We start from the raw sequence: 25,573 nt of genomic DNA, 5'->3' as shown, positions 1-25,573 counted from the left end.
ATACTATTTTGTTATGAATGCACAATCCTATACTGTGATTTGGTTTTATCTATTTATTCCACATTATATAGTAAAAGATTTATATTTTCGGAGGAGTGATACTATGAAAATTGATTTACCCTGCAATCGAGCATTCTACTGTACAAATTTTATATATTTATACTAGTAAAAAGTTATAAATAAACGCATAGTATACGTGTATAGTCTCTTGAAAGCATGCTTCAGTTGCAAGCTTATGTTCATATTATTGCTTATGCCATTTTTCAATTTAGAGTCAGGGGGCATCGATGGTCGCGTGGTCTAAGTCGAATAATTGTATCACTAGCCTGTCAACACAGAAGTTGTGAGTTCGAAACCCGCAGTGGCAGGTGCTCTCGACTTCAATCTAAATTAACTAGGATTGTTAGTTTTCCTCCACCAATAAAAACTGACAGCCACAAAATAGCCCAATAGTGCTGAAAGTGGAGTTAAACACCGAGCAATCAATCAATCAATTTAGAGTCCGCGTTTAACACATGTCGATTTCCTTCGAAAATACTTGTAACATAGCTATACGTTTAAGCTGAATGGTAAATTGTAGGATAAAAACAATATGCGTACAGTGTATGAAAATATAAAATGATGCATTTGTACTCGCTTCAAAACAAAAAAAAATATTAGGCGAGCCTCGCTTTTCTCTCAGTTTCTAAAGGGGTGTGTACACATGAATTTTATATTTTCCAACAATGTACGAATATTGTATACTGGTATTTTAATAAGGTTTCTGCTTTCAAACCTAACTAAAATGATCAGTTTGAAAATTTTCGTCCGTTATTCTATGTCATATACTAACGTCATTGCATTCGCTGAATCTATAGTAAGCCAAAACTGAATACCCTAAATCACTACCAGCAGATATTGGAATTTTCATGAACATTACAGATTACAGAATAAATGACAAGTCGTTAAATTCAATCCAATAAAATTGTAATGACATTAAGATTAGATTTAAAGTAACTTACGGACTTTAAAATCGTGCTATGAATTATTAATTGCCTTATACAGTAGATTTTTCAATATAGTTGGAATTAGTAAAAATGTAAAGCATTTTCTACTTATCGCTTATATAATTATTACAATAAATGGACGAAAATACAAGTTTTTACTAGAAGTAAATTTCCTGATCGGCAATTTTATCTTAATATCGATAAAAATTAATGTTTGAAATAAGGCAACTACAATGTAATTGAAACTGATGCATCCTGCACTTATAAATCAAAATTAAAGTTTAATAGTGCGTTCCAATCTGAAATGATGCAGGTAATCATATCTTTACATATGACAAGCACTGCACTTTCAAATAGGTGTGTAATGTTTTTATAATTTAAGAAATTTACTTTATCACAATGTGCTGTAATGAAAAACCAATTCAGCATCATTAGTTGATAGAGGTGATGAATCAGAATTCAGTGTTATTAATTTACTGTTGCTAATGTGGGCGACGCATGAGATTTGAATTTTAGATTCATGCATATATTGACGATAACACGTAGACAAATATCCGAACAAAATGTTCTGCAAAATGAGCTAAACGAGGTCGAAGGCGTGACATTCGGACTGCCATTGGAAAAAGTGGGTGTGTTATTTAGGGGAAGATATTATATATTGTAACAAGTTACCTACAGACACCTTTAAAAGTTGTTCCAATGGCTCTGAACGCGAAGAGACCTTCTAACAAGACATCAGATGAAACGTTCCATCTGACATCGGATGTGACTGTGTATTTATACATCTTACAATGCCAAACGAATGCACATATTTCTATAATTTTTCAAGAAACGTTTGATATATTATAAAAGATACAATAATTTTCCCTTGATTAGTTTCACTCAAAAGGTCAAAATCTAAAAGTTGTCAAATGCAACTGGAATTAAGATATTATAGGGTATATATATTACAATTTTTCAACAATTTTACACACTTCTATTCTACTAGAAAATACCCACGAAATATACTTTGGTTCATAATTTGAAGATATATAGTTTTGGTGTAAGGCGATATTAAGATCTTAAATCTTTTTTAAGCGTGTCACAGACGAAATACCACCACTCAATATGACACCCAAAGGAATAGTCTTCCCGACAGAAACTATTGGCGTTTGTAATCTAATCATAGGATATGTCATTGTTATACCCTGGATGTATAGTACTGATCAAAATAATATGTGTTTATCAATACCTTTAATTGGTGACATATAGAGTGAAAACTGACTGGGATTTTTTACAAAAAAGATCCTGACCCTGATTTGGTCAAAAAAATAATCTGTCTAGCACTTCTAGCAGTTTTGCCAATCCCCCAAAAAATTTTGGAAATAAATTTTGTGTACTAAACACATAGGGAAAACATTCAATGATAAAAAATCCAGGTGCACATGAAAATGCCAGCCCCATCCCACGGAAAATCAAATGGTCCGTGCCTAATACGGGGATGTGAACGTAATGTCATTATACCAACCCTGATTACAAGTATTTCCGTGCTCAGAACTACCCCAATATATGAGTGGACTGAATATTTTATGCATTAATATGAATGGGGGTGGGGTAATTTTCCAGCCGCACTTCTGTACCCATTTTTAACCGAAAACCGAAGTAATCCCTCCACTCTTTTCATGTTGAATTGCTGCAGTTCCCCGGAAGGAAAAGCTCTTGACGTGTAAAAATCTGTTGTTAAATTTCGTCAAGAGAATGTGTAACACAAAGTGTTTCAGTGTAAGGTCAGTCCGCATCAGATTGTTGCTAATTTACCCAAAAATATTTCGCAACATGCTCCGTTCCGCAGAACAATATTTTTTGCACCCCCTAACATTAAATCCTGGATCCGCACCTGATTTCTGGTGTTTCCGTGCTAGGAACTACCCCCATATATGAGTGGGCTGAAAATTTTATGCATTAATATTTGAATGGGGGTGGGTCACATTCCAGCCGCACTTCGGTACCCATTTTTAACCGAAAACTGAAGTAATCCCCCCACCCTTTTCATGTTGAATGGATGCGGTTCCCCAAAAGGAAATTTAAGCTCTTGACGTGTAAAAATTTTTTGTTTTTGTTAAATTGCTGAGAGCGTCAAGGGAATGTGTATCACAAAGTGTTTCAGTGTAAGTTCAATATTTACCGTATCTGCTACGAAATGAATTTAATTTTGCCGGGCATACGTGAAATAACGGAAATGATGACGGCACGTAAATTTCAGATCCAAATGTCGTGAAGGACGATCGATCCAAACCGACTTTTTTTCCAATTTTAACACCCAAATACTCTCCAAAAGATCTTGAAATGAACACATAAAAATTATTCTGGTCATTACTCCTTTGTGGTATAAAACAATATTCGTGGAATTTATGTGAAAGAAGAAAACGCGACATCCAATTTCAACTCTATTCATTCAGTAATATAGATAAAAATGCTATCAAGCGTTACTTGTTGCTGTTGGAGGCATTTTGTTACGATTTTGCAAATGTGTTGTGTCTTTAAAAAGATTTCAGCAACGAACGTCTCTAACCAAAATGAAATAATACTTACCCAAAAGAAAATACAAATCTGTACTTCTAATAGAATTTTAGATTCGGCTAAGAATGTCCTTCAGATACAATTTTGGGATAAATACTCAAAATTTGCAATACGCTGTCAAAATTACGGTTTTATGCTATCTTCAGGCGTTTAATATGATAATCTTTAATAAGCCATAGCACTATAATTGTTAGATTCTCAAATTACACACATGAAGCTGTGTTACTGTGAATTTTGGTAAAGATCGAAATACTTTTTTTAAATGGCCAAGGTGTGAAATAAATTGAGGGAAAATTGGTCCTACCACTTAAGAACTTTCATTCCTAGTACTGAAGGCAACATTATATGTGAACACAACTCGAGGACTATAAACGTTATTCAAGCTCCTACTGGACAATACACAATTCACGTTATACATGTTTTGAGGTCTTAAGAATATTCGCTACTTTTGCTTTTGACTTTTTTATACATATTAGGAATCCTCTAGTTTTATCCATGTAGTGCCAATAAAAATTTTGCCCGCTAACACCTACTTTTTTCACAATTTTATTACATATAGTTTTCAAAGCCATTTTGGAAAATCTTATAACATCCTTGTTATTTTCATAGCTTTTATAAGAAAAATGTTGTCAATGTTAATCTATAAATTTAAGAAAAATCTAGAGAAAATTATTTCTCGCCTAATTTTCAATTGATTGTATCTTAAAACTCAAAAATAAGGACATAATAAAATTGAGAATGGAAATGGGGAATGTATCAAAGAGACAACAACCCGACCATAGAGCAGACAACAGCCGAAGGCCACCAATGGGTCTTCAATGCAGCGAGAAACTCCGGCACCCGGAGGCGTCCTCCAGCTGGCCCCATACAAATATGTATACTATTTCAGTGATAATGGACGTCATACTAAACTCTAAATTATACACAAGAAACTAAAATTAAAAATGATACAAAACTAACAAAGGCCAGAGGCTCCTGAGTTGGGACAGGCGCAAAAATGTGGCGGGGTTAAACATGTTTTTTGAGATCTCAACCCTCCCCTATACCTCTAGCCAATGTAGAAAAAACAAACGTACAACAGTACGCACAGTAAAACTCAGTTTAAGAGAAGTCCGAGTCCGATGTCAGAATAGGAAACAAAAGAAAATAAACAAAATGACAATAATACATAAATAAAACAGACTACTAGCAGTTACTGACATGCCAGCTCAAGACCTCAATTAAACTGACTGAAAGATTATGTCTTCATCATATGAATATCAGGCACAATCCCTCCTGTTAGGGGTTTAGTATTATACCGTCATAGTATATATGAGAAGAACATAACCCGTGTCATGCCAACAACTGGTTTTAGAATAAATATGTTTAATTACGATGCAAAGACCCTATAAGTGAATCAATATTAAAGCCAAAATATGCAATCTTTAATGACCTGACAACAGTATCGTAACGATATCCCTTCTTAATAAGTCTGTTTATACTATCATTTTTCCACTTTTTATGTTTCGTTATTTATAAATTATCAGTGTATTACAGTCCTTTAAAGTGCTTGTTATTTTGAAACAGAGGAGCGAACATCCTAATTAGCACATGAAACCTAACAAGTCTCGTTTATGTGTGTATATGCCAAGCGTATAATGAACTGTAAAGGTGACTATAATTTAAAAAAAACTATAGTTGTATTCCTTTCTTGGGGAAAAACTTAATATTAAGTAAAGATAAGTTTGTTAGGAAGCTACTTTTGAATTCACTTAATATTCAACTGGACAAACAACCAAGTCAATATAACATAAATATACTAGTCAATTATTTTGACAATAGATGAAACGTACAATTTAGAAGTGTACCGAAGCAAATTCCCTTAATAAATCTACAGAGCTGCCAGATTTGTAATCTCAACATACACACGAGAACCAGGGACAGTGATGTACATCATGTATGTCCTAGAATAGCAGACTCCTAAATTAGGGCTGAAATCTTGTAGAATAACCATATTCTACAAAGCAACACAAGAAAGTGGTAGTATACTTACCATCATATGTGAGGAGACCATCCACCTCAACAAGACAATACCATGCATCTAAAGAAACTGGCCAAGATCAGTTCCTGCACATATGTCTACAAGTTCAAAATGTACAGCTATATACCACGCACAAGCACCCACTGGAACAGTTTGCCTTCTGAAGCCTTCTTAGCTACATCACTGGAAACAACAGCTGTGAACAGAAACCACATGTTTCTATCATATTGTACACTGTGTACTTGCACTAAGTCTTGTAAACACCAGGTATGGCCTAGGACGGCTTTTGCACAACATTATCTGCGTTATCGATTTCCATTGCAGATCAACAGCAAAGATGTAAATGTACACTAATACCTTCGATATACTCACCTCGTCACTCGTCTTTTGATTCCCTTTCTTTTTTTTGTATACCTTCTCTGTTGTGTACTGGAAGCATGTTCGCCTCGAGTGCGACTGGTTGTGGGTTTAAACCCCGGCCTGGTTAACCATAAAAGATTGGACTATAAAATTGGTATTTGATGCTACTCCGCTAAGCACGCGGCATTCAAGAGTAAGAAATAAGATTATTCGGCTCCGAGTCGGAATAATGTGTCTCGGTAAGGTAACATGCCTTCCTGTGGACTGTTACCTTGTGAACTAGCACGTTAAAAATCAGGATAAGCGTGTCAGTATAGTACAAAGCAGTTTTTTTTTATCACATCTTGTTTTCGTCCTGAATGATCATTTTACTTGCCACTGAACTTTAAGCATGTTCACTGATCTTGTTATTGACTTTACTTTTGTCCGATATTCGTATCATCTGGTTTTATCATGTTATATCATTTCAGCGGCGGAGCCTTTTTTTATTCCAACTTAGGATAAAGGGGGGATTCCAACCATATGTCCCCATTCAAAAACAAGGATTGTCAAAAAAGGGGGGTTCCAACCCCCGGAACCATATCTCACTAACAAGGAAACGGACCTTTCATGTTTTTCTCCTATTTAGTTCTGGTATTTATACATTATCAATATATAACAGTCTTTTAAAAAGCTTGACATTTTGAAACAGAGCTGCAAACACCTTGAATCTTTTTGAAGCAATAAGATATATTTTACGCTTAAAAAATGCATATAACTTCTGCTTCTAAAATTAACGTTTGAAATTTGATTGATTGATTGTTTGTTTTTAACGCCACTTTCAGCATTATTGGCTATATCGTGGAGGTAATTTTCTTTTGGTCGGGGGGAGGGGGGTGCCCCGGAGAGAACCATCGACCTTCGACAGAAAAAATGACAATAATAGTCAATTAAGATTTGCATTTAAGGGACCTCTCACGTGCGGGGTTCGAACTCACGACCTCAGTGTTGATAAGCTAGTGTTACAGCAGATGAACTAATTTCTCGGATTTTGACAGTTCTACCTAGGCCTAGAGCAGTTATTGACAATTCTTCCCTTGAACAAGGCACAACTTTTCTAGGGTTAAAGGCAGATCTGTTTTAGAAAACAGTTTAACACACTTACATGCCAGATTATTCTGACTCTTCTGAAGAAATGTTGGAACTGTTCTCAACTGCATACCTCATATCTTCCTTTAATCATAATAACATAAATAGTTTTAAAATACAGAATATTCTTCAATAACATATTTAAGCCCCTTCCGTCCCATTTTTGTTACCGCACTCTTACTTAAGTTTTTCTCATCCAAATGTTATGAAACTCATACACAATGTTAAGCACCACAACACAAAGACAGAGTTCGAATTTGGTTTGTGTGTCATAACCCGTTCTAGAGTTATGCCCCTTTTTAACTTAAAAAATTGCAAAGCTTGAGCGGAGGCATTCGTGTCCTCAGACACATTCTGCTTATATGTTTATTATTAGTTTATACATTTACATCAGATTAAAAAATTGTAAGCTGTTGAAACATTGTTTTCCTTCTGGGTTTAAAAGTATTAATAGTTTCCACAATTTATTACGAGGTATGAATAATTCGATAATATGATGTCTGTTTAAAGAAAAGTTTTGTTCGTAAATCTTGAATGGGGTCTCCAAACAAAAAAAAATCCATTATTTGACGATCTCAAAGAATATTTGTAAACATAGCACAAGCAATTTAGACAATATATGCTACCGCATACAAGTATTTAAAAGAGAAATGTAGATGACAGACTTTTAAAATTAGATATTGACAGATCAATATTTCAAATTCTGAAAGACTAAGAGTAATTGAAAATAGTGTAAATATCTAGATCGTATTATAAGATATATATCGATAGAGTCAATATATAGAACATGGATTAAAGGCATTATTTAGGACATAGTTTAGATGTATAATATAAATAGCTTTTGTAGTTAATACATGCTATTTATATTTTCATTGGCAATTAATTTAAGATATCAACATAAAGTCAAAATGCCTGCTAAATTCAAAATATCTTACTTCGACATTAAAGGAAGAGGAGAACTGCCTCGACTTGTGTTTGCTTTGGCTGGAAAAGAGTTTGAGGACGAGAGACTGAGTGGCGATAAATGGACAGCTTTCAAACTAAGTAAGATGGGAAGGAATGACATGCTTTTCAGTGATATTATTTGCCTCAAATTACAGCCGAAATTCGGCTTTTTCCCCTAAAGAAAATTCCAAATTACTAAAAAAAATGGCTTAAAATTCCTCCCAAAAAGTTTTACATTTTCCCCAAACAGTGATGGCATTGGTAGTAATGATTGTAAATATCGTATTCATGTTATTATTTTGATATTAGAAAGCACTTTTGAGATCCGGTTTTCTGATCAGCATCATGGTGTTTGTAACACATGTGGTTTTCAATGCATTAAGTACCATCATTGCTTCTGTTTCTTTCCCCTCTTAGAAAAGTACCTTTCAGGTTGAAAATGTCTGACAACCAAAATAGACATGAAAAAAAAGTGCAAAAAAGACTGCAAAGGTCGGCAAAAAATCGGAAATGTGTTTAGAATAAAATATACAAATTTCCCAATTTCAATAAAAAATATGCATTTTTCCCAATAAAAAACGGTAGAGGTAGTTTTGAAAAAAGACAACAATATCACTGCTTTTGGTGATTTGGGATATTTAGGGGTCCAAAAGGTTGGATGTGGGATATAGGGAGTAACAGAGTGGGGTCATTTAAAAGAAGGTAAAAAAGTGGGAAAAAATTACAAAAAAGCTAAATTTGGAAAATGACACCCGTGTCATCCCTCAAGTAAGATAAGATGAATTGTATTTCATTATATATAAACCAGTTCATGTTAGTACAACTTCTATTAATGGTGTGTCTTTGAAATTGAATATCTTTAAATATGCATTCAAAATACCTTGGGACGAGACCATTTTTTTTTTTTTTTTTATTATTATTATTATTTTCATGGAGAAGGGGCTAGGATAATTTGTTTTTATTTATTATTGAATTGTTTAATTCTAAAATGTTGATAGAAATTATTATTTCAGAAAGGAAGCAAACCGAAAACAATTATGTGGCATTCATTGATATTAAGGAAAATGATATATATATATATATATATATATATATATAACATTGAGGTTAAAAAATAGTATCTTGTTCCTGTATCTTATTGAAAGACGAATAAATCCGTTTGTCAAGAAGAAAAACTACCCATCCCTTAAATCCACAATTTTTAAAAAAAAAATTTAATCGAAAAAGGCTATTTTCACTAGGATCGATGTAGGAAAACATGATTTCATAATTGTTTAATAATAAATTTTGATAACAACGTTTGGTGAAAGACATGATTGTATCACATTGTATTATACTGAACCAAATATGAGGATAATATTCCTTGTTTTCCTTGTTTTGTGTTTTAGAGGTTATCATTACTAAACTGTGACTAGTTATTTCTTTAACGTGCAAAAATTTATAAGGCAGGGTTATCTTTACTACTTGCACATTCTTAAACAGCTATTTCACCTAGTATTCGCAATTTCCTGCGGTAAAAAGGTGGTTATATCAAGGATTTTAATTTTTTTTTTTAGTGCGTGACTATAGGTACATGATAAAGATTTGTGTATTAAGGTATCTATCATATCTAATGAATTATCGATTATACATTCTTAAACCTGTTCTACATGGAATCAATATATATTTTTAAATGTCTTTTCCCGACACTTTAAATGTCCAAATCTCTTTTAGTGTATCGCACCTTTCAGAATTAGAAGGGGTTTATAAAACCTTGATTTTGTTTTTGTAATCTTTACATAGCTTGTTTGCTAATAGATATAAGAAGATGTGGTATGAGTACCAATGAGACAACTCTCCATGCTAAGACGAAAACAAATATCTAAACAAAAAACAATCGCTGTTTATTAGCTGTCTATGATATTGGCAAACAAATGTGATTATTTTGCAAATTTTGTTTGTTATGTATAATATATGTCATCATTTCAGGAATTTCTAGACCAAAGCAGGTGCGTTACATGTTTGAAAAATTTATGTTTATGTGCAGATTCTTAAGCAATACTGTCTTCTTTTTTTTTTAATACATGTAAATAAGTGGTGGTTACTCTGTCTTTAATAGCTTTAATCTTTCTTTTGTCTGCCAATGATTGGTGGTTTAAAATGGTGGTTTTAAGATTTCCATTGTTTACGTAATTATTTTTATTCTATGCTAAGTCAAGCGTTAACGTAGACAGACATGCGATATTCTATAGAATAATTATCATTTATGAACGAAGTGCAATAATTAATGGTCCATTTATAATTCAATACGGTATTCATTAATATACTACATTATATAACCGATGTTTAACTGATTCAGGAGGGTCTGGAAAAAAGAAGTCTTTCTTTTTCTTTTTCTTTTTTTTTAATTTGAAGAACCGTTTCTTTTTATTTTTCCTTATTTGCTATTAGTTGTCCATTATTCCATATACTATCTTTACATATTATCCCCCAATCACTAAACATGTCCTCGTTTTCAAACTTTAACTTTGACGGTAAAAATTATTCGAGTTGCATTCTTATACACGGATTTAAATACGAACTCGCAAATCACGATTCTATACATAGTTATCCAATGCCAGAAATTAAAACATAAGGCAAAGTTAACTTATTTATAAATGAACATTGCATGATTTTTTTATTATTAATTGTTTTTGACTTTTAACTAGCTTTCAGTAACTGCGAGTACCCTCAAATCGTACTTTCGTGTTAATTTGACCTGTTGATACAATTTGTAATTCATTTCTGTTATTCAATGTTTACTTATTTTGTGTTATATCACCTTTGATAAGTGTTTAGTATGACTAAATATTTTCACTTCTGTACTCGTACTATGAATAACAAATTTATTTTGTAAAAAATGTTTCTGTACTCCTAACAACAAAATTTATATTTAAAATTAACGCCGTTTTGTCCTAGGTTAAAGGTGTCTTTGACATTGAAACATTTTTCTTTATTTATATTGTGTCATAGATCAAACTTATTCGTTCAGTGTATATTTACTTCTTTTTAATCCAGTAGAGCCATTTCAATTGATATTTTATTGTGTGACTTTTTATGTTGTAATGTAATACCACTGTTTCAGGTTAGGGTGAAGGTTTGCGCCTGTTAAAACGTTTAAATCTGCTGCATTTTTATGCGCCTGTCCAAAGTCAAGAGTCTGTTTTTCAGTGGTTGTCGTTTGTTGGTGTGGTTCAAACTATGAATTGTCTTCCTATTATTTGAAAGCTGCATATCCTTCTCCATTAATCAAAATATCGTGGTTCAGAAAAGAAAATCAAAAAGAAAAATCTTATCGAGCTAACATTCTCGAGGAAATATAAATAAAGAACACAAGTGTAGCTAATTGCAACACAATTGAATAAAAAAATAGTGAAAACCTTGCGTTCGTGATCTTTTTCAGAAACACCATATGGTCAGATGCCTATATTAACTGTAGATGATAACACAATGATAAACCAGACGGGTGCCATTATCCGGCACCTTGCTCGTGAATTTGGTAAGTTTTATATTAAGTCTGAAAGCCTAATTCGGAAATTGCTAATCGATAACAAAATTCACTATGGTTTGTTGTTGTTGGTTTTTTTTCTGCGTTAAAATCTTGTATTGAAAAAAACGAGTACATCTATAACATAACGTTTAATATATAATTTATTAGTGCTTGCTGTATATTTTATTTTGATAGCTCTTTTGGGTGTGTTACTGAGGTTAAGCCAACTTCCAATAAACACATTTCACATCTGTTTTATCTCAAAAATTGTTTACTAAAATGTACAATACATTATACCAACAGTTTATCTGTGTGTACCTTAAGCCAAATTCTAAAATACAAATAACGCATTTAGTGAAAATAGAATAAAAAAAATGTGCTGTCTCAATAGCTTAATCCCATTTATAGCGACTGTGGGTTATAAAATTAGAATTAGTATAAAAATGAAGAGATGTGGTATGATTTCAAATGAGTCAACTATACCCATGAAGACTACATCACAAGTACATGAACAATTGCAGGTCAACGCACGGCCTCCAACAATCCATAAAGTAAGCAGTGAAAAAAACAGGGAAGGCCAATAATGTTAATAAATCTTTTTACATCTCTTTCTTATTACATTCTCCAGCGAGATAAACTATCTTCAAAAAGACTTAGGCCTTTGGCCCTTAGTCGTTCATCTTCTGTATCACTAGCCTGTCAACACTGGAGTTTTGAGTCCGATTCTAATTTTAACATGTTGTATTGTCTAAGACAGTCATTTTTACTGCCGAAGGTCGGTGGTTCTCTTCAGGCACTTCGGCTTCCTCCTTCCTGGCTTCCTCGGTATAGCCAACAGTACTAAAAGCAGTGGAAATACCAACTATCAATCAACCAATCAATCGAAGATGCTGATTTATAGTGAATTTATCAAACACAATTAAAAATGGAAAACCTTTATTGTCTACCAGATTTCAGATTAAAACAATAAAGAATAGAGTAACATGGTTAAAACTTAAAGAATGTAGAAATAAAGACCCCCCACACGACCCTCACATATTCTACATAACAATTTAAAAAATTTAACAGGATTGTATGGTTCAAATAATATGGAAAATACAAAGTGTGACATCATCATTGAAACTGTATTCGACCTGTTCAGTGCTGTGATTAAACAATATTTAGAAAAGGATGAAGCTAAAAAGGTTCGTATTTATAATCAAAATTAGAAACAATAACAAAAGAAATACATACATACAAGAACATTGCACATGTTACAAATAAACAATTAACAAATTTAATGTAAGATTAAATGTGGGGTCTCGGGCGGCCGAATGGTCAAAGTACTTCATCTTCTATATTACTGAGGTTATGAGTTCGATCCCCGCACGTAGTAGGTGTGTTCGACTTCAATCTTGATTGACTAGGATTGTAAGTTTCCGACCGAAGGTCCGTGGTTCTCACAAGGCACTCCGGCTCTCTACACCAATCAAAACTGACCGCCACAATATAGCCAATAATGCTGAAGGTGGCGTTAAATACTAACAATCAAACAATCAATAAGATTAAAATTTATATCATGAACCTGTCTTACATGGTTAAATATAAGGTAAAGACTCCAATATGACAAACAAGTTCAGGGGTGGGGCTAAAACTGCATATTAATATAATAATATTCGAAAAATGGCATGTTGTTTCTTAGATGAGCATAAAACTCTGGGCGTAATGACATTATAATAAAAACGAACCAATGATATTTCGAATAAATAAGGGAATTACAATATTCAATCGGTAAAAAAAAAATAAAAAGGGTGGAACGGTATGATGCCGCAGGGGTTCAAATTAGCGGTGGTCCGAGGTCCGTGACCTTCCACTGTTGCAATCGGACTTTCGTTTTGGTTACTAACTACGCCCGACGGACCTTCGATCTTAAAGGAAATAAAAATGGTCTTTGCTGACCTTTTTAACCATCTGTATTGTCATTTTTAAGCCATATTATTATTGAAATTGAGATAAAAAAATGTTTCATCCCTGACCTTGCCGACGAGTGATGAAAGTTATTGTTAACCTTGTTTTTCTTGGAAACACAATGTTATAAATAGTTGCAAGAAGTCACGTGACAAATCATTTAATCATTTAGACATTTTTTAACAAAATGAGTCCGTTTCACTTTGGTGTCACGTCTTCCAAGAGAAAGCCTGAAGATTATGAACGGTCTTCAACCACAGGCACTTGTTTCTCTCCATGGGAAGGTCGACTATCCATAAATATAGAAGGATATTCAACCTTCCCATGGATAGAAACAAGTGCCTGTGTCTTCAACGCCTTCAAAAAGAAATCAAATGAAGATCTCACTAAAGACCAAAAATGCGATCGTGAAAAACGGGAACAGACATTTAAGCCCCACAGGAAAATCTATCGACCGTGGCTATATTTTGATGAATCAACTGGTCTAATGTCATGCACATACTGCCAGAAGTTCCCCTGCCATTCAGAAAAAGAAAGTGCACTTGTAAGGGGAACACAAAATCTTAAAATAGACCCAATAAAAATATACGAAGTGACACCCCAGCATTTATCTTGTTTAAAGCAGTGGATCCATGAAAATGACCCAAATTTTAAGTCTAATTATGACTAAAGATTAATTGTCAGACACTTAACTTGGACAATGTATTCTCAAGCAGAATGTAAGCCTGATCAGTAAAATAGATATAAGGTTCTTTTCAGCACTGCATACAGTATTGCAAAAAAGGGAAACCCTTCAGTGACTATGAACTATTCACATGCAGTTCAAATATGATGAAACAAACTAACCTCACTCCAGAAGTTCATTAATTTTGTATCTTATTGCGTTATGAAATTTTTCCTGTAAAAGTAGGACCTGGGATTTAGGTTGTGGACCTTTCAGTTTGGAGTGTCAAAGGTCCTGGATCTTTCAATACCAAATGTTAATTTGAACCCCTGGATGGACGATATTGCAAGATAGAAATACTAGTAGCTTACAATAGAATACTAGTATACTGCTTAATTGACTGGTGTATTCCCCATCTTGTATTCGCGCCTTAATTTAACACCCTGTATAAAGTATCAAGGAATGAATGTATCTACGTGAATCTCCATTATATTCAGCATCATATTTACTTTACGAAAATATATTGAGCATGAAAACCAATTTACCTACGAAATTCTCACTGATATAGAGCATCAAGACTGATTTACCAAGTACGTAAATCTTACAAATAAAGGGCATTAAGATCGATTAACCTACGAACATCTAAACAATATAGAGCATCAGGACCGATTTACCAAGTACGTAAATCATACAAATATAGGGCATTAAGATCGATTAACCTACGAACATCTAAACAATATAGAGCATCAGGACCGATTTATCTACGAGAATCTCAATTACGTTCTAAAAGTCAAAAATATCACAGAAAATAACAATCGTGAGACTACTAGTATATTTTGTCTAGTTTTTAAGAAAATAAGGAGATGTGGTATGATTGCCAATGAGACAACTATTCAAAAGAGTTCGTTAAAATGGCGTGGATATAAGCAATAATAGGTCACAATACGGCTTCAACAATGAGAAAACCCCATACTGTTTACAGACTTTCTTGCACTTTCACTTGATTTATTTATTTCTCAATAATTTCAAAATTGGAAAAAGAACTTCATTTTTTTTATTTTCTCTATTTTAGGAAGAACTGGGTAAAAAGTTTAGTACAGATGTTTTACCCCAATTTTTCACATATTTGTGCAAGTTACTGAAAGAAAATGGTGGAAAATGTCTCGTAGGATCTAAGGTAACAAACATACAAAAAAGGCAATATAATTTGGAAATTGTCAATCCTCTGAAAAGTTATACACTCAGACGACAGAAGTACATATACTTTTTTTTAAATTAGATAGAGAATGAAAGAAATCATGACGTTTGAGCCAATAGGAACTAAATATGAAGACAGTTTTAATGATATTGAGATTCCAAATCAATGGACTGCTGACAATTCGTTTTTGATTATGTAAAGTGCAGTTTGGTCGAAGCTAAAGTTTATAGGTTGTAATTGTTGTAAGAATAGTACTTCCACAAGTAAGTTTCTTGACCACGTGGTTAATTTTAAGTCAAATTGGCGTCTTCCTTGAAAGCCTTGTCATTTAAAATACTTTATCGGCTGAAATCCGTTCAAATGTTACCAGTAGATCATTTGCGTAATTTTTACCATGTTAGCCAAATGCTTGTCTTGAAGTCTTCGGCACATTCACACAATTCTTTCGGAAAAGTTGAAGCTTTTGGTAAAGTAACACCGTTATTTTGGAAAAGTTGAAGCATTTGGTATAGTAGTACCATTCTTTCTTAAAAGTTGAAACCTTTCCTATAGTAACACCATTCTTTCGGAAAACTTTTATGAAATCGTTAACAAAAAGGGAAAAAGTAAGCACATGATGTAATTCTCTCGTTTCTATCATTTGTAGTTGACAGTTGCGGATATGGCTGCTTTTGACATGATTGATAGACTAACATCTAACCCAAAAATGGGCGAAGGTGTGTACAAAGACTTTGCTGAAGTCAAAAAGTTTTACGAAAGTGTGAAAACAAATGCTAATGTACAGAAATATTTAGAGAGGCGACCGGCATCGGATTTGTAAATCAACGAACACACTCATCTTTATTTTATTTATTTATTTAAACATTTACATGGTTCAGCATCATTAAACATAGATATGAGAACAAATCTTTAATATTATTTACATTGTATACAACAGTACATGTTTGTTCTACTTATTTTTTTATATTTATCATATCTATTTACTGAATCTGTTTTACAAATTGCAATTTACTGAATTAAAATATGATGAAGCTTTAATATCATAATTTATAATAGTGAACAAAAACTCTTCAGAGATCCCAGGCTTAAAGCTTTGTACACTAGACGCGTTACGTCTACAAAACACTCATAATTGACGCTCGGATAGAAAATGTTAAAAAGCAAAATTAATTGAGCAAGACTTAGTGTTTACACACAAATAAGACATGCTAGTTTAAAGGCGTTTTTGTTAATGCACTAATATGAGGGTCTAGATTAGCTTTACAGAATAGAGAATAATGGGCAAAACGTGCAGAAAAAAGGGTAAAAATATAATGCATAGAAAAATAATAAGTATAAAAACTGAAGAAAAGAGCTACATGGCATCAACGCCGACCTATACATCCAACCCTTCATAATACTTCGTCGATCGCTTCACACTTCTCTTATCTTTTAAAAGAGGGACGAAAGTTACCAGAGGGACAGTCAAACTCATAGATCGAAAACAAACTGACAACGCTATGGCCAAAAATAAAAAGACAAACAAACAAATAATAGTACAGATGACACAACATAGAAAACTAAAGACTAAGCAACACGAACCCCAACAAAAACTGGGGTGATCTCAGATGCTCCGGAAGGGTAAGCAAATCCTGCTTCTCAACCAACTCGTGATGGCGTCCGTAAAATTTACGAAGGGATGATTTCAACTTCACCATTTGGAACTCTTGGTTTAATAGCTTCCCTGTGAGCAGCAATCCTCTATCAAGGAAATCATGATAGGAAATACAAGCCCGGGAATTTTAAATCACTAGTTAGTCCTAAATAAATTCAGCGTATAAATCAAATATGTACATAAATTCTTTCATAGATACAAAGATTTGATTAGTAAATTTGGCTGTACCTGTAGAAAACTTAAAATTAAAAATGGTATTTCACATCCTAAATGTTATGGTAATATTGTACTTAAAGCGCGGAAATCATTATGTGATCCGTGTAAACTCATCGCACCTTTAAACAAACTTATTAGTAAGGGTTATCGTACAAATGTTGTAATTAGATCTCTGGATATAGTTTACATTGGCACTATTATCGATTTTGTCATTAACAAATTAAAACATAACTAAATTTGTATTTTCTTTTCAAACGGGATGTATAGAGACACACACACGTTCATTTTTATCTATAAAAAAGTCACTCTTAACTATCCTACTACCTGTCGATACATTTATTTTTTGCATTGCACAAGTCATGTCTTCTTTGACTGTTCATGACGTTAAAATACTAAATCCCTGGGATGTATTTTAGTTGATTTTAGTATCTGATGCATGCTTTTTATTATTAATTGTTTTGGCTTTTAACTAGCTGTCAGTAACTGCGAGTACTCTAAATCGTACTTTCTTTTTAATTTGCCCTGTTGATACTATTTGTAATGCTTTTTTGTTATTTAATGTTAACATGGATCTTGTCTATATACCAGCTTTGATTATCTCGTTTTACTACAAATTTTCACTTCTTCATACTATGAACATCAAAATTTTTTTCATTTTTCCTTAGATGTTGTTCTTGGACCTGTACAGGAAGTTTTATTTAGCACTAATTGTATAGTTTTATTTTTGATATTCTACCCATATGTACCAAGTGTTAGATTAGTTTAATTGATATGAAAGAAATGTCTTGGTATTCCTAAACGGAAAATGATAAACAGACAATTAATAGTACACAAGACACAACATAGCAAACGTAAGACTAAAGATAGTTAATATAACGCAGGTTTCTTCAAAAGTGATGAATTTCTTAAAATTAATTGACATTTCACAGTGATATCATACTTTAACTTTGTTTAAACCTGTTTATTTACTTTTGACTTTAATTATTTATCCCTTGTAATTTTTTATTAACTGTGTATTTGCATTCAGGTGTCACAGGTCAAATTTATTCGTTCATTGTGTGTTAATTTACGTTTTTTGATTGAGTTAAGCCTTCCAATTGATATTTTATAAAATTGAGAATGGAAATGGGGAATGTGTCAAAGAGACAACAACCCTACCACAGAACAGACAACAGCAGAAGGCCACCAACAGGTCTTCAATGCAGCGAGAAATTCCCGCACCCGGAGGCGTCCTTCAGCTGGCCCCTAAACAAATATATATACTAGTTCAGTGATAATGAACGCCATACTAAACTCCAAATTGTACACAAGAAACTAAAATTAAAAATAATACAAGACTAACAAAGGCTAGAGGCTCCTGACTTGGGACAGGCGCAAAAATGCGGCGGGGTTAAACATGTTTATGAGATCTCAACCCTCCCCCTATACCTCTAGCCAATGTAGAAAAGTAAATATAGTATGTTTTTCTATGTTGTGATGTTATACTATTGTTTCAGAAAAAGGAGAAGGTTTGGTACCATTAAAACGTTTAATCCCCATGCAAATGATTGCACCTGTCCTAAGTCAGGAATCTGATTACAGTAGTTGTCGTCTGTTTATGTAGTTCATACGTGTTTCTCGTTTCTCGTTTTTATATAGATTAGACCGTTGGTTTTTCCGTTTGAGTGGTTTTACACTAGTAAATTTGTTGGGGCCCTTTATAGCTTGCTGTTCGGTGTGATCCAATGCTCCGTGTTGAAGGCCGTACCTTGACCTATAATGGTTTACTTTTATAAATTGTAACTTGGATGGAGAGTTGTCTCATTGGCACTCATACCACATCTTCCTATATCTATATACCAGGTCTTTCATAAAAAAAACTCCTTTATTTTATTTCTCTTGTGATGAAAATTCAAATTTGAATTCGTTATTTTCTTATAATATTGCCTTTCGATCATTACAAATAATACGTTAATTCGTACATAATCATACACATTGTGCACATTCCGCCCGCCTTGATTATGTGAATAAGATACAGTAAAAACATTTCAAACTTTCCTGGTACACATTTTTCTCATTTGCATTGATCATGTATCACAGGCAATTATAGTTTATATACTGGTTTCTTACACGCAAATATGTAGGGATTGTGCTAGATTTTCATTTGATGAAGACATAATATTTCAATCAGTTTAATTGAGGTCTGTAGCTGGCATGTCAGAAACTGCTAGTAGTCCTTTGTTAATTTATGTATCATTGTCATTTTGCTTAGTTTCTTTTGTTATCTATTCTGACATCTGACTCGGTGAATTTTAATATCAATAAACCCGCAGCTCAAATTAACGTACTATTGCCGGTTTAATTATACTATTTCACACTCGTTACGCTAGTTGTATTCCTTTTACCTATGTGACACTTGTTTCTAATCGGATAAAACAAGCTGGTGTCTTAGAAAATGAGGTGAAAATGATAACTATATGCATATAGCGTTTAAAGGGGCATTAGCTACGAGATATAATAAAATTAAAGTGGGATTGTTTTTTGTTCAACCATTAATGAAAGTTTTATAATGAAATAATAATTCCCTTTTAGCAGCCAGTTTAGTTCAATTTGGTCAAAATAAGCTAAGAAACATCGCTGATGAATTATTCACTTGCAAGTGAATAATTCGACTTCATTGAATCCGTATTCATGTGGCCTTCGGTTTAACCCATTAGCTAAAGATTGGTTACGCATGTATTAATCGTGTTCAACACGAGCATCATTTGAATCAAAATATATACTGACGAGACAACTTTATTAACAATGACACATTAAAAGATTGTAACACGGACTACTGTTTTGTTGTTGGTTGCAGTAATAGACGATTTCATGTGCCGCCTGACTTTGTACATTTAATTATCACGACAAAATTATTGGATTCACGCTGAGGTCGTTCACTTAGCCATGTAAAATTCTAGTTTTACCTTGTACATTCTAACCAGGTGACAATTGATAAAAACATATATCTACATACACAACCTCCTTGAGTTACTGAAAAGGGGGCGACCATTTCTCAATTTATAAATCATATATGAGAATTTGAGTCAAATCGGTGAATAGGAATTTGACAGCTAATGCCCCTTTAAGGGCACACCCAGCACTTTGACTGAAATAGATTTGGCTCGTTTATTTTTCATAAAATGTTGTCAAAAAACTTCCTTTGACCTGCTGACAAAAATATGAAAATATCAAAAAATTTGAAAAACAATTTATAGGAAAAATTTCATTGGATACATAGCAGTTTGACAAACACTAATTGTGATCACTTTATTTATCTTTACTCGTAGTATGTGATTGAGACGTTCAGCAGATTTTTATAAAATGTTTACTCCCTTATGTGTTCTGTACCCCTTAAGTCAATTTGTTTATTAAAATAATAGCTTTTCATATAAAAAGATCTTACTTTTACAAAAGATTAGACTTAATTAGAATACTTGAAAAAATCTTACAGGTTACTAACATTACGCAAAGAATTGATTTGCTATATCTGCTAGATCTTTATCATATCTTTATTACTTCCTCTGCAGATGCCAACAAAAAATTAATACAAAATGTACAGCTATATACCACGCACCATCACCGACTGGACCAACTTGTGTCCACACGCCTTTTAAGCTACGTCACTGGAATGATTCAAGGGCTACATATGGGGGCTGCAGCCGTGAATCGAAAAAAAAACTGTTTATATCCCATTTTAATTCCACTTGTAAATACTAGTACTAAGATAGACCCATGTTGTCGTTTGTACAACACTATCTGCGTGATGGCTTTCCATTGCAAATCGATCAACAGTATATTTGCTATATATACAACTTTTGCGTTCGAAGCGTCCCCTCTGGATGTAGATATACACTGATACCTTCGATATACTCACCTTGTCACTCTTCTTTTGAATCACTACTTTCTTTGTATACCGCCTCAGTAGTCTCGTGGTATCTAGCTTGCCCCGAGTGCGGGAAATCGTGGGTTCGAACCCCGGTCGGGTCAAACCAAAGACTTGAAAATTGGTATTCATTGATTCTCCTGTAAGCATGCATCATTCAGGAATAATTATAACAAAGACTGGTCGGCTGTCAGAATAATGTATCATCTTCTTGTAGACTGTTATGTTGTGAGCTAGCACGTTAAATAACCGGCTCTGCGTATCGGCTTAGTACAAAGCAGGTTTTTTTATCACATCACCATGTGCTTGTCCTAAATGAGTAATCAAATTACCACAGAACGTTAAGCAACTATCCATCCATCTATCCACCCATTCTTTCTTTGTTTATGATAACATGATGACTCATGAGAGAAATTTTAAATAACAAAAATTATCAGCAAGAAAAGATTTACAAATACGTCAACATAGTCGAAATCGGTTGAGGACTCCTTATTGGAGTTATTACTCTTTGATAAAGATTTTTACCAGGGTTTTTTTTTTTTTCGTTTTTCCCTCCTTTTATCTTACAGAAATGTAAATAGATATATAGATAGAAAACTAAATAAGCAAAAATTATCAACAAGGCAAGGTCTACAAATACGTCCTAAGTCGTCTGCAGACTCTTTATTGGAGTTATCGCTATTAAATGACGAGTTTACCCATTATTAGTGGAAAACTGTCATAGATAGATGTATACATGTAAAAAAGCAAAAATCATAAGCAAGATAAGATCTACAAATAAGTCAACATAACCGAAATCGTCTGATTTATTGGGGTAACTGCCCTTTAATGACGATATTTAAAAATTGTTTGTGTCTATGCCTTATATATTAAATATTATATTAGATATTAGATAAAAACTTAAATAAGCAAAACTGATCAATAAGACAAGATCTACGAATAAGTCTCATGGCCAAAATCGTCAGTCAACTCATTATTGCTCTTTCATGACAATTTTTATCCATTTCTAATTAGTGTTTTTGCCTTTTGTCTTGAAAACTATATAAAAGAAACTGTAATAGATACATAGACACTTTAAATAGCAAAAATAATCATTAATACAAGATCAACAAAAATTGTGTCACGAATTCTATTCTATAAAAAAAAGATGTGATATGATTGCCAATGAGACAACTCTCCACAAGAGACCAAATGGCACAGAAATTAACAACTATAGGTCACCGTACGGCCTTCAACAATGAGCAAAGCCCATACTGCATAGTCAGCTATAAAAAGCCCCGAAATGACAAATGTAAAACAATTCAAACGAGAAAAACTAACGGCCTAATTTATGTACAAAATAATGAACGAAAAACAAATATGTAACACAGCAACAAACGACAACCACTGAATTACAGGCTCCTGACTTGGTGACAGGCACATACAAAATGTGGCGGGGATAAACTAGTTTATTGGCGACAAACCCTCCCTCTAGTCCACAATGTTTGAGAGTGTCTGCTGTTGAAGATGCACATAAGCCTAGGTGAGCGACACAAGGTCTTAAGAACCTCCAGGTTCTTTTTTTATAGTTTTTACATTTATATAATATTATAAAAAGTGTAAACGTTTTGAAACATTGTTTCACTTCTGGATTTCACTTTGAATACGTAATCTTCATGTGTTGTAATGACGAGTTCTATAGATATGTAGCTAGGTAAAGTATTAACGTAATTAAGTAAGTAAATACTTCATTTTTAGAGAGAATCACTGTTGCATGTGTTAGTAACAATAAAGTTAATCTTTCCTGATGCCTTAATTAATCTAAAACAAATAAACATACATCAGCACTAGTGTGCCATTTCGTGGCGCAGTCAGTTTTTTTGGTGGAAGAAGCCGGCGTGCCCGGAGAGAACCTCCGACCTTAGGTAGGAAAACTGCCAATCCTAGTATAAACATAGTTACAAGATTGTACAAATTTACACTTTTATAATATACAATTTATTCAATAAATATTTCAATCATTTTCTTGTTTATTTGTGTCAATGATTTTTTATTTATACATTAAACATTCTGTATATTTTTCTTTAAAAGTATCAATAGTTTCCACAATTCTATACTAAGTGGTACAGAATTCCATTATATGAAGCCTGTTAAATGAAAAGTTTTCTTCGTTAAATTTAAACAAACTTATGTTTCCATTATTTGACGATCTCAAAGAATATTTTGTTATAGAACAGTCAAGTAATTCAAATGTATTGTGATGTCATGTATTAATGTATCGGAAATGAACGTGTTCCGCCAGTTTTATAGAAAATGCACCCACTGCCTTTAAACGTAGAAGGCTGTAAATTTATATTCTCATAGAAAAAACAGAGAAGTTAACATGTATAGAAAAAACTGAGAAGTTAACCCGTCTCCGGGTACGGGATTTTCTCGCTGTGTTGAAGAACCATTGGTGGCCTTCCGCTGTTTTCTACTCTTTGGTCGGATTGTTGTCTCTTTGACACATTCCCCATTTCCATTCTCAATTTTATTATGTACAGAAAAAACTGAGAAGTTAACATTTATAGAAAAAACTGAGAAGTTAACATTTATAGAAAAAAACTGAGAGGTTAACATGTATAGAAAAAAACTGAGAAGTTAACATGTATAGAAAAACTGAGAAGTTAACATGTATAGAAAAACCGAGAAGTTAACATTAGTAGAAAAAACTGAGAAGTTAACATTTATAGAAAGAACTGAGAAGTTAACATGTATAGAAAAAATTGAGAAGTTAACATTTATAGAAAAAACTGAGAAGTTAACATTAAATTTATAGAAAAAACATAGAGGTTTACATTTATAGAAAGTACTGAGAAGTTAACATGTATAGACAAATCTGAGAAGTTAACATGTATAGAAAAAACTGAGAAGTTAACATTTATAGAAAAAACTGAGAAGTTAACATTTATGGAAAAAACTGAGAAGTTATCATTTATAGAAAGAGTCTTCTGTGGCCTAGTGGTCTAAGTACAGTCGAACCTCGTTGTGTAGAAGTCGAAGGGACCGGACCAAAGTATTCGACTTATCCGAGGTTCGACTCGTCCGAGGTCGAGTGTGTCGTCATAAATTTGGAATGCTTGAAATACGGTATGAGATTTGTGTAAACTAGAATCTTTGAACATTTTTTTTCGATATGGCACTTTATGATTGTTTATTCAAGCTCCATATTGTTTGGTTCTTCGTGATAATTGAACACATATAAGTACAGATACAAATCATGCACAAATAAAATCAATAGTATATACACGTATTTACAAAGGTCAGTCACTATAAATTATGAAATCACTCGTGGAACGAAACAAGTTCTGAACGGTTTGATGAGGTCGTCTGCTTTATATTAAATTATTATACGTTTATTTTTATTGCCAATCCTTTTATTTATTGTAATTAATGAATTTTAATTCTAACGATTCATTTAATCGCGACTTGGGTCATTTAAATTCGTGTTATGTCAGGTGAAATATGTTCAACACTCATACGTTCCGTTTGAACGATACACAAAGGTGTTAATTACCGGTGACCACAAACATGTCATGTTATACAAACAAGTATGTTTACTCAGCTTTAATCTCTTTTTAAATGATCAGGTAACATAAGAAATACATCCGATTTGAATTATTATCATTCGGTCTGCATCTTTCGGAAATTCTTACTTTCAAACTTCGAGATATCGGGGTCAATTTATATATAGTTCATCTACAGTGATAATTAGCCTGTCAACTTTTAGGTTGTATGCGACCATAGAATGGTTTTTATAGTTCCGATTTTTTGCTTAAGAATTGAATGCTTCTTTTTGTAATTTCATTGGGGTATAAAAGCGTTGACCGAAGTACATTTTGTATGAAGCGCGGAAGCGCTTCATTCTTTCTAAAAATGTGCACACGGTCAACGCTTTTACAACCCTATAAAATTACTAAAAGAAGCATTCAATACTTATAATTACATTTTTTTTTTTGCTAGGATCATGAAAACACGATTTCTATCAAGTTTAGGTTTTATTAACCTGGGCACTTTATTGTGGAAGCTCGTGCTATCATGAATATTACATTTCATTTAGAAATGAAGGTTAATTTGAGAATGACGCGAGATTGATGTTAGCCAATCAAAATAAAGTATTATAATGAAACATACATGTAATGTAATTATTAAAAAAATGAATATGTACTACTAGTATATAACTGAGTGGCTAATTTTTATTATAAAACACGTGAACATATACGGCGCAAATATTGGAAAGAAAGATTAAGTTGTCTGGTTTAGACAATTTGTCCTACCATATTCTTGCAAATAAAAAGAAACAAATTAAGATCATACAAGCATTTGAAGGAGAAATTTTAAATGAAAGACTTTAGAAATTAAATATTTACAGAATGCGATATTTCAAATTCTGCAAGACTAATAATAAGTAGTTGAAAACGGCAGGCATAGAAAAATAAATTTAAGAAAACCGAGTGTGCCCTCTT

General features: G+C 33.0%; 1 protein-coding gene across 1 annotated transcript; it reads left to right on the top strand.

The window, feature by feature from the left end:
• Positions 1-7,914: 7,914 nt before the first annotated feature.
• On the top strand, positions 7,915-16,353 carry LOC127723709 (S-crystallin SL11-like). The gene is made up of 5 exons (XM_052230459.1): positions 7,915-8,097; positions 11,420-11,515; positions 12,575-12,690; positions 15,190-15,294; positions 15,962-16,353. The coding sequence occupies exons 1-5, from the start codon at positions 7,962-7,964 to the stop codon at positions 16,133-16,135; spliced, it is 627 nt and encodes a 208-aa protein (XP_052086419.1). The 5' UTR covers positions 7,915-7,961; the 3' UTR covers positions 16,136-16,353.
• The last annotated feature ends 9,220 nt before the right edge of the window (positions 16,354-25,573 follow it).

This window comes from Mytilus californianus, unplaced genomic scaffold (genome assembly GCF_021869535.1).
Source record: "Mytilus californianus isolate M0D057914Y unplaced genomic scaffold, xbMytCali1.0.p SCAF_13, whole genome shotgun sequence".
In the NCBI taxonomy this organism is placed as follows: Eukaryota; Metazoa; Mollusca; class Bivalvia; order Mytilida; family Mytilidae; genus Mytilus; species Mytilus californianus.
This window is presented reverse-complemented; position numbering and strand designations above follow the sequence as displayed.